This window comes from Sceloporus occidentalis, unplaced genomic scaffold (genome assembly GCF_023333645.1).
Source record: "Sceloporus occidentalis isolate IW3139 unplaced genomic scaffold, rSceOcc1.0.p SCAF_104, whole genome shotgun sequence".
NCBI classification, from domain to species: domain Eukaryota; kingdom Metazoa; phylum Chordata; class Lepidosauria; order Squamata; family Phrynosomatidae; genus Sceloporus; species Sceloporus occidentalis.
This window is the reverse complement of record NW_028317084.1, coordinates 3,086,561-3,097,401: the sequence shown is the minus strand read 5'-3', so window position 1 is coordinate 3,097,401 and position 10,841 is coordinate 3,086,561. Positions and strand designations below refer to the sequence as shown.

General features: G+C 38.7%; 1 protein-coding gene across 6 annotated transcripts in view; it reads right to left on the bottom strand.

The window, feature by feature from the left end:
* Nucleotides 1-2,813: 2,813 nt before the first annotated feature.
* Nucleotides 2,814-10,841, bottom strand: part of DDAH1 (dimethylarginine dimethylaminohydrolase 1) — a 164,715-nt gene continuing 156,687 nt past the window's right edge. For all 6 annotated transcript variants that reach the window (XM_089497573.1, XM_089497572.1, XM_089497575.1 and 3 more), the window contains 2 exons: nucleotides 7,414-7,557; nucleotides 2,814-5,850 (listed from right to left, as the gene is read on the bottom strand). In XM_089497573.1, coding sequence (XP_089353699.1) covers nucleotides 5,734-5,850; nucleotides 7,414-7,557 — 261 coding nt within the window. In that variant the 3' untranslated portion in view covers nucleotides 2,814-5,733. The remainder of the gene's footprint in view (nucleotides 5,851-7,413; nucleotides 7,558-10,841) is intronic.

The window sequence follows — 10,841 nt, the reverse complement described above, 5'->3', positions numbered from 1 at the left end:
GCACTTAATGTCTTGGCACACAAAAAAGTGGGCAACAATATACTCTCATTTAATAAGGGTCTCTCAAAGGTAACAGGTTCTAATACTGTGGTGATTTACTAAGTCGTGTTTTGTTCTGCTGAGCAACACAATGCCCATGATCCACATGTGACTTCATACAAGTTACACCATCAGACATCCACTAGGAGTTCAAGTAAGGTCTCTTGATATTTTGTTCACAGTTACTTACAAATGCAGGGGACAGGGAGGAGAGGATGCTTTAAAAAAAACCTCCCAATCGATCCTGGTGGGTGTATACCAGTTCTTATGAACCATATGAGGATTACTCTGATTAATTCTTCTCTGTTTAGATTTAAATTAAATGTAGGTATTTCTGTCAATAAGGGAGCAGATGGGGTAATTTTGACAGTCCTGTACCAAACTGAACATGATGTTCCACATGAGCTTCGATCCCATCTCACAGGGACTGTGCTGTGTTCCATATGTCCTTAAAAATCTGCACTGTACTTCGAAAGCACAGCATTTGCGAAATATTTAACTGAGTGTATACTTTGTGGTGTGGGTGGGAATGGACAGATGCCAAGTGGAGCGATATAAGGTACAACATGTGTACAAACTTTTCATTCACACAAGGAAAGGGGCCTTAGCTGACACTGATCACATTTTGTCCAACAAAGAAACCCACATATTGCATCACTTTACCCAGCCATGAAAAGAATGAAAACAACCCAAACAGCTAAGGCTGGAATAGGACAGCCTAACAAGGTTTTCCAACTTTACAACCAAGTTCTGGGTGTTCAGAAGTTCAGAACAAAAAGTATTAATTTCTGGACGAATCATAGACAATGACAGGGGGAAAGTAGGGGCAGAACCGATTAAAGGATACAGCAGCAGGAGGCTTGCCACTTTTTCATTCAAGACAGGTCAGAATACTTGAACAAGAAACTGCATAGTGTGAAAATCCATTTTAAATGCCACTAGATTTAGGGCTAGTTTATACTACCAGTGAGATCAAGTGGTGATTTTTTTCCCACAGAGTCTTAACTACTTCAGGCTGCAATTCTAAAGGGGATGTTACATTTTGTTAATGTCCTCTACTAAATATATTTCTGCATATTGAAGCATTTTAGACACTGTGCCAGAAGAGAAGACTAGGTGGAACTACCCTCAATTACACTGTAGTCTTCAAAATGCAAGGCTACTGTATTTAATGGGCAGCTCAAACTAATAATGTCTAGGAAAGGCTATGCTGTTTCATTCACCAGTATGGCTGGCTGCCAGCTTCAGTTCCAGGTAGAGGTTTAAGCCAATTATTTGTTGTGGAGGCAGAGATTCAACACATAAAGCAAAAATTATATAGCTGTAGAGCAATTGGAAAAAGCTGTCTCCTGTCCCTAGACCAATTCTTCCCTTCCCCATAGCATAGGGATACTTATTGGGATGATGTTGCACCACAGATTTCTAGATATCACAGAAGAGACTTTGACAGCAGCTTTGCACTGGCAGTAGAATCCAGTCTGAACCTTGGAGAGGGAACTTTTGTACGCTTTAAATTTGAATTGTAAATTGATTCTAAGGAGTGAAGCCCATGCCTTACCTATACTGCGGGAACGCTCAAGACAACAATGAGAAGGGAGATGTACCCATCAGAAAAATATATATAATGTGTTCCTTTTTTCAAAGACTATTTGCATCCTTCAAATTCAGAGAATCCCTGTGTGGTAGAAGGTTCCTGATTCAGAACATGGCAGTTATTTTCTGGACCACCATGATGAAAATCAGAAAAGCTGGCAACCTCCGAAACTGTCATACATTGATATTGAAACCCTTTTTATCTGTAAGCTACCCTGGAAACGGATTTTGAAGAACAGTATAAGAATCCATGAATAAATAACATAATTAATGAAGCTACCTGACTATTGCTGCAATCCTTTACACGTGGACTTGGAAGCAGGATCTATTAAATTCAATGGGACTTACTTCTCAATAGATATGCACTGAACTTGCAATGTAAAAAGCCCTTAACAAGAAATTCAAAGTTCAGTGTATCACAAAAATAATCTAGGTGACTATAACATCCCTGAAAACACACTGATCTTAAAACAGAAAGCATGCCATTTTTTTCCCTCTCTGTCTGGAGGTGCCACAATGATAATACAGTGGGAGACAACAGATACAATCTATAAGACTCCGATTAGAAAGATATGTACATGCTATATTGCAAAAGGAACTGACAGCATAGGTTTGTAGATGGACAGTAGGAAGCATCAAACATGGACTGTTCACAGAAATGTTCGGACTTCAGTTCCATGCCAAAGGGTCAACTTAAACTGATTTAGCAATGATTAAAAAAGCAACAACAAAGCAGAATTCTGCATTTTGGAGTGTGTTTGCATTTCCTGCTTCAGCTGGAGAAAGATGAGGATTTGCTGGATAGTTTAGGAATGTTTACACAAACATCATAATTATTATTCTGAAGGAAAAATAATTACAAAATTGTGGCAAATCTTCCATTGATATTTGCTCTTATAAACTGACTCACCTTTGATGAGATAAAACATGCTCTTTCATACTAAATCCCAAATGTATTGATATTTTCCCTTAAGAAATCTGCCTCTAGTGTGACTACTTCTGTTTTAGCACATTAATTCATATACACTCATCCACCCTTAAGACTTGGTGAAAGACAACATTTGACAGGAAAGACTCCTCTCACCTTCTGAGAAATGTTATTAAATGGGAGAAGAGACAGAAGAGTCATTAATCAGAATGCTTTTAACAATAATTAATAAAAGGCAACCAGATGATATAGATATTTTCCAGCATACATTTTTGAATCTGGTCATGGTTACATGAAATAGTTTCAGCTGTACATTCCTTTCCTATTTACTTGGCCAGTTGAATTTCTTGAAAATTGCACCTCAACTGCCAGCAGTAGTACCAAAAATGGTTGACTTAACTGGGAAACGGATACAATTCTCAAGCCATATGTCAGCTCTTGGAGAATTCATAATGCTACATTAGTTAGACGTCTGCATTCTTTGAAAAGACATTACAAGTTTCATGACATTTCAATTCTTTTCATGTGTATGGTGAAAAACATATGACTAAGGCCTTACGTGTCCTGCAACATTTGCCAGAACAAATATTTCTTTTTCGAATGGAATTAAACATTCAGGCATTTAAAAGTTTTTAAAAAGCACCCAATATATATATTATCATAAGTGCAAGAACCCAAATGCTTAGCTAGAATAGTCATTGCAGCCTTTGGAAGACAACTGTCTCACTTATTAAGAACAAAACACAACACGAAAAAACAGCTAACCATTCCACCTTCATTTTTGTTATCACTTCTTTCAGAATTCAGCTCTATATTGGCTCTCAAAATAAATGAAATCAAGAGCTCTGCTGATCAAATCCAATTTGTTCTCCTAACAAAAATCTCATAATAGCAAGTATAATAGGCATAGCTCAATACAAAAGAAATGTGTTAACACCATTTGTTAAGGCCAGCTTTATGCATCTCAGAACATTATTTCTGAGATTTACATATTCACGTGGATTCTTAAAATACAGTGGACATAAAAAGGCTTGAGTTTCTATTGAATAAAAAAATGTTTTTAAAAAGCCCAGGTCAGTTTCTAGGACAAAGGTACAACTGGTTTAAGCCTAGCAGTAATTCAAGACTACCAGAATAAAATCCCCTTTGAATCCTCCACTGCAGAAACACCTTTCCTCTTAGTCTCATTTGCAGTTTGCAATAGATTGTACTCGTGATTCTCTTCAAATGCACCTTCCAAGGCACAAGGAGCAACATGATATTGTAGGGAAATGAACACAATAAATCTTATACTGCACCTGGTACTTTGGAAAAGGAGGCACAGAAGCCTAGACTGATGATGCTACTGAATTTCCTTTTCAGTTACTTATAACATGCATCACTTGGAGAGAGCAAGAGAAGAACGGTAGAAAACAAATGAGGAAAGGAAGAAGTATGCAGAAGAAGAAGAAAAAATAAAAGAGGGCACAGAACAAAAGAGAAAGGTAATGAAACGGAGGCAGAAATTAAGATTGTGGCTGCTTCCTGCATTACTCTTTAATAACACATTTCTAGAGTCAATAGCTATTCAGGCTTATTTGCTATCATTTTCATGAATTAAAATGGTCCTTTGAGCTTCCTTGATTCTATTTATGTGAATATTTTAATTGCTGTTAATATGGAAGAGAAGGTAGAATAGAGGCATTTGCAATGTGAATAGGTTTTCTGCTCTTTGAAGAATTCACATTCATCTTATAGACTGAAGGAAGCAAGAACTGATGTAAGACTAACGTATGAAAATGTTCTATGGAGATTTTATTCCCAATAGATGGATTCAAAGAAGAACAAAGGTAACCAATCTAATGCAGGCATGTCACCTTCGTTATGATCATTCCCTAAGTCAAGAGGAAAAAATGACTTGAGATCACATAACTGTAATTGTCTCTTCTGAGGGCATACTGCACCTCAATACATAGTTGTCCCCTGTTAAAGGATCTCTTTTCCTCCCATCTGTAGCTGAGGGTTGAAGGCTAATTAGAGGCACATATAATTTCTTCTCTCTCCCCCACTTTTTTAAATTAATGGAAATGGAACATCTCTTGCGTGAAAAGAAAAATAACTGGGAAGGGGGGTGCTTAACCTTTCTCCTTCTAGTCTCATGCAAACCTTCCCCAGGCTACTTTTTCCATTCACGTGAGAAAAGATCGTGACTTTTGCTGCTTGGTGAGCAATTATGGATAGAAGTTGGGGAGGAGGAATTAAGAAGCTCTTTCTCCTGTCATCCAGTCTCCTCAAATGTGAAACCTCCCATGGCTGTTGTAGCTTTTGTTTCTTAAGAAAAACACTCAGCTGTTTTTGTCCAGACAAAGAAAGGAAACAGAGCAGTGAAAAAGGAGTGGGTAAAGCCCTAATGGAAGCATTATAACATTTCTGTGATTGTCATAAGGAGCAAGACCAAGAGACATAACTTTAGCCCTAAACACTTGCGTTACAGGAAAATGGAATCTATCACCATTCTATTGGGCACAAAACACCTTCACAAAGTTGGTTTGCAGGAGTTAACTCAATAAACAGTTACACTTTCTGTGGTAACTGACCATATAGCCGTGAGGGGAACTACATGCTTCACCATACATTGGAAACCCTGGAACTAAGGGTTTTCTTCAGAATGAAATGTGCAAAAAAGCAAAGTGTTGGGGAGACGGGGCGGGAATGAATCTAATCACTGTAAACCAGGGATGAGCAACTACAGCCCTCCAGCTGTTGCTGTAATGCAGCTCCCAGCATTCTCCTCCTAGTGCTAATGGGTGTTAAAGTCCAACAACATTGGGGGGGGGCACAGTTGTCAACCTCTGTGGTAGACAAGAGTTTTAATATTTGTCTCATTCAAAAGTAATGTTAGAAGTGGCCTCTACTTTTATTTTCTAGACCAGCTTCACACCAACTAGATAAGCCAAGAATCATCCTAAAGGCTCTAGAAGCCCAGACAAACATGCTGCAAAGTCCATTTTACACCAGGAGAAAAAAAAGCATACATGTGCACCTTAATTACCATTTGAAGGGGCACCATTGTAAACAAAGGTTAGTAGCACAGTGGTACAGTAGATTGTCAAGAAAAAACAATAACAGTGGATACAGATTCATCCACCTTGTATGTATCTTAGTGCCAGTTACAAGGGATGGAGTCTGCAAACTCATAATTGTGAAGTTTTATTAATAAGGACAGAACAACAAGTGAGTGACCCATCTACTTTTTCTAGTTCCGTGTTTGCTATAGGGATCAACATGTGGTCCTTCAGTTTTTCAAAGACCTATGTAGGAGGAAAAAAGACAAGAAAAAGAGGATTACATTTATGGATAAGTATTGTTAAATACTTCAATAAGAGACTGTACCACTGGCAGAATAGTTAAGCTTAAAAGCATGTACTTTGGGTAAAAAGTACAAAGCTTGGCACACTTATACAGTGACCCATAATAAACATCTTTTTGATATGTTTCCCAGTAAGCAATGTCTCCCAGGGACAGAAGACTGACAAATGTGTTATTTTGTCCATGGGCCAGGTCAGAAATTCTTACCATATGTGATGAATAATGCTGAATGTGATATTTAGCAAGGTCTTCAACCCAAGAGATGGAAAATGGGTGGTAGGCCTTCAGCCATCATGTGGTTTTATGTATAAACAGAATTTACATACATCTTAGCCAGGGCTGGCCTTGTCATGTAGAAAGATAAAACACCATGAGACAGAAAGAGAAGAGGGGAGGAAGCAAAAGACCTAGAATGCTTTGTGTGGTCACTCACAGCACCAGTACAGAGTCCTCTATAAACTATGACAGCATAATTTCTAGCTCACTAGTGCTTTGTTTTGGCATCAGGTGCTGTTAGGCATACTGCCACCGTGCCAACAAAAGCCAACCTAAAGCATAAAAAAACTGTGGGCCACCCCAAATCGAAATGATATTTTTAGTGAATTATTAGCATTTGTCATAATTTTAATATTCATTGAGAGAGTTGTTGTAAAATCACTGTGAACATGCATAGTCTTTATTTATATCTGTGTGAGAGATTGTTTCATTACAATATGCCATCAAGTATAACTGGACCTTAAAAACATACCTGGGAATGTGTTTTCAATATAGAAAATATTGAAGTACAAGCAAAAAGCAACGTTAAGATGAATTTATTCCAAAACAGGTGTGGAGGGGAAATGAATTCACTGAGCAGCTAAGGAGGAATCCATAGCAAGAAATGCCTAGCCATTATCATTTCATCCTTTTGCTAAGCTTGATACTTTTTAAATAAAAGTGCACAATGTGGTCAAAAATCCTGACTTATTCACTCCACTATAGCTGTCTTTTGCTACTGTCTCAAATTTACTTATGGGTCACTTGCAAATACCACACTGAGGAAAGAAATAAGTACCCAACAGAGTGGAGAAAAGAAGGAAAAATACGAATTAGGTGATAAAAGAATATTATATGTGTCAGCATCCATTCCAGAACTGATTCAGTGGACCACCAATACGATCCTAACAAGTGTCCCAACCGTCAGTGTGGATCTACTGTCCTTGGTAAAGAACAAGAATGGAGAAGTCTTAAGGAGCTATTATGGATGTGAGCCATGGCCCCCTCCAACTGGGGGCTCCTGAACTCACCAGCACAAGTTTCTCTTTAACTAGCACCATCCACCGCCCACAATTGTGGTTCATATCTTCCTTTTTTTTCTTTTCTAAGCAGTTACCATATTTGAAAAATCCTAGTTGCATGTGGAGGCTAGGTTAGCAATACATGCCTTTTATTCTCCTTCGCTACTCTTCTTAATTCAGCATTGATCAGCACCTTAAAGGAACAAAGAACAGTATTTTTGATTTTACCTTTGCACTTTCTGGATATTCTTCAGGGGCTCGGTGCAACAAAATATGACCTTTGCCAGGAATGTTCAAATATACACAGTTTGCTGCAGCATCATCAGGAACTGTAAGCTTGTCGTAGCGGTGGTCACTCATCTGTTGCATAGTCTGTTATGAAAAGTTAAGCAAGAGCCATTTAGCCCCTAAGATCTAGTAACGCTGGGCTGCTGGTTCAACCTAGGATCTCCTCTTCCCCTGCCCAGATCCTCCCATTCTCCTTTGCTGCCCCCCTTCTGGAACCTATTTCCCATACAACTGAGAACCACCGCCTCTTTAGCCAAATTTAAGGCTGAACTAAAAATGTATTTGTATAGGGAAGCGTTCCAATTCACAATCTGATTTGATGGTTATTTGTTTCATTGTGGATTTTAGCTTATTGTTAATCTTATGATATTTGTTTATATTATTAGACTATAAGCCAGAGGCAGTTTTTTATTTTATTGATATTTGAATGTTCATTTTGTACAGCGCTGTGCAAATTTACAGCACTTTATAAATAAAATTTAACAACAACACCACCAACAACAATAATGTCACTCCTGGTATGTGGGTGGGGTGCAAGAGCTTATTTTACAAAGAAACAATGGCACAAAAATAATCATATGAAATTAAGAGATCTTTCTGTTGTTTCCGAGATGTTTATAATTCAAACTAGAAGACTATTCACCCTGCAGTTAGCACTTCAAGCACATGGTATATTTGGTTGTTGATGTGTATCTTCAAGTCATTTCCAACTTAAGCCAACTCTAAAGTGAACCTATCACAGGTTTTCTGGGGCTGAGAGTATGTAACTCGCCCAAGATCACCCAGTGGGTTTCCATGGCTGAGCAGGGAATCAAATCCTGTTCTCCAGTTGTAGTTCAATGCTCAAACCACTACTCCACTACCCTGAAAAGTAACACTGAATACCAAAAGGAAAAGTGGTAAGATGGCAGAAAACGAAAAATATGTATTTATGGTAGGATTTCATATATAAGTGCCAACATGATCAGCATTTTAAAATGTCAAGCCTGCTACTATCTTGAAAATGTTAAGCACATATTCACAGAGTATCTGCTCAGCTTTAAATGTTACAGGTGTCTGCTTTAAACGTTACTCTTCACATAAAGAATGGCTTTCTGAAGAGGAGAATCTCCACCATCTGTGACTTTTTTAAAATTTGGAACTATGGAAAATCAAACCATTGTTCTTCACATGAGGACAGTGATGGAAGCATGATGGAGGAGATAGGGTTAGCACATTTTCCTCCCACCCTGTAATTTTTCCTCATATACAGAATAGGTCTTCTATCTCTATTTTATATCTACTTTACTCTTTGGGAAGATCATAAGAATATTTGTATTATTTATAAAGGGTACTTTGGATTTCAGTGTCCCCCACATACTGTTCTCTAGAACTTAAATCTTGAGAGTAAAAATTGACTTAAAATAAAAAAAAATACTTAAAACTTAGGCTGCATCTGCACTGCAGAAATAATCCAGTTTGACACCACTTTAACTGCCAGAATTCTGGTGCTGCAACAAACTATAATTCCCAGACTTCCATAGCACTGAGCCATGACAGTTAAAGTTATTTCAAACCAGATTATTTCTGCAGTGCAGATGCAGCCATGATCTTCCAAGTATTACAATTTAGAAATTAAACAAGTATACCAGTGAAATGAAGCTGTTAATTTCCCCCTTTCCTCCCTGTTCGTCTGTCCTTAGCAGGGCTGGTACCACTGTTAGGAAGAGTAGGCTAGATACCTTGGGTATCAGATGCTGAGGGCTGGACAGAGTTCTGCTTGCCATACAGCCTGTCCTATACATCTAAGGTAGCCTTCTAGCATCAGATGTAGTGGCTACTGTTACCATTGCCATGGATGAAGTTAAGATTCAGCTCCCAGTGTAGTCAGTTTCTATATCTGAATTGGGCGGGAGATGCAATTTTGTCTTTTAGTTCAGACTACAAAATGTGTTGGGCCAGCCTGCTTTCTCCATTTAGTTGAATATACTGCCTGGATGTGGGCTTTAAAGTATTGGCTTAAACTTTTCTATGCTGGCCCTGAGTCAGGATATTTGTACCTTGTAATGAAAGACAATTATACCACCCTCTGGTCTAAAAATATCAAGGAAAAATTGCAGAGAGTGGGCTTTTCAAACAACTTCCTCATTACACATGATTTGCCAAGGGCACAGCAGATTCTGGTATGCCGTATAAAAGATATTGATACACAATATTCTTTATCTTCTGCCTGCACAACTTGTTCTCCCATCAGTCTAGGGTTGCAGTTCAATCTTGAGAGAGGCACATTATTTACAAAATTTGACCATCCCAAAATACCGAGCTATGGGCCGGTATTTTAAGATACCCTTGTCACATGCTAGGGTTGCTTTGGGGCAGCGCTTCCAGACGCCCCTCAATGAGGGCGTCAAAATGGCAGCACCCTGTACACATGGGCACTGCCATTCTTATGCAAGTGCCATGCGACATCCGCCAGGCACCGCGCATCGCTTGTGTAACAAGTGTGCCAGTGGTGCACTGTGGTGTACTTGTTATGCTGCCATCGCGGAGTAGAATGAACCTGCTTTTTGCGGGTTCTTATTCCGCCGGCGGGAAACCATGCAGTTTGGTGGCAGCGGCTTCCCTCCGGTGGAAAAACCGCCGCCGCTTGCCCGGATTTTCAAAGAGGTATGTACCGGGCCTTAGTAAATCATGTTACTAACTCACAATTTAATGTTATCGCCTCTGCCTTGCTAGAGGGCCGCTTTAAGGGAACCCCATATAACAAATGTGTCTGCCCTTGCAGTGAAGGTTCTGTTGAGTCTCTAGAGGATGTCCTATTTTTCTGTAGTTTTTATAAGGATGAGAGACTAAGATTAATTTCACCCCTCCTGCTTAAGTTTCTAGGTAGACCAATCAATTGGTACCTGGTGTACTTGTTAAATGATTCTGAGAAAAGTAAATCAGAAGCAGTGGCAAAGTTCTTCCTCTCCGCTGCTAAAACTCGTAAGATTATGACCTACGCATAACAAACAGCCCTGTTTATTGTTCTGTTAATACCCATATAAATATCCAACTTGTCCCAGTATCATCTAATGTATCTGAGAATGTATATGTATATGTGTATGTATATATGTACGTATTACAAATATGTTATGAATATTTGTTTTATAGTGCTATTTTAACATTTTATATGTTTTATATATATTCTGTTGCCTAATGGCCTGTTGTTTGAAATAAAGGTATGTTGTTGTTGCCTGCTTTCTCCTCCTCTGACTAGGGGCAATTAATGAAGCACTTTATAGATAATGGTTGCAATGGGATGTCTCAATATTTGCTAACTTTCACCAGTCAGAGCTTCAGGAGACCAGAGTTAGAGAGGGAGAAGGGATAGGCAAGACTGGCAGCTT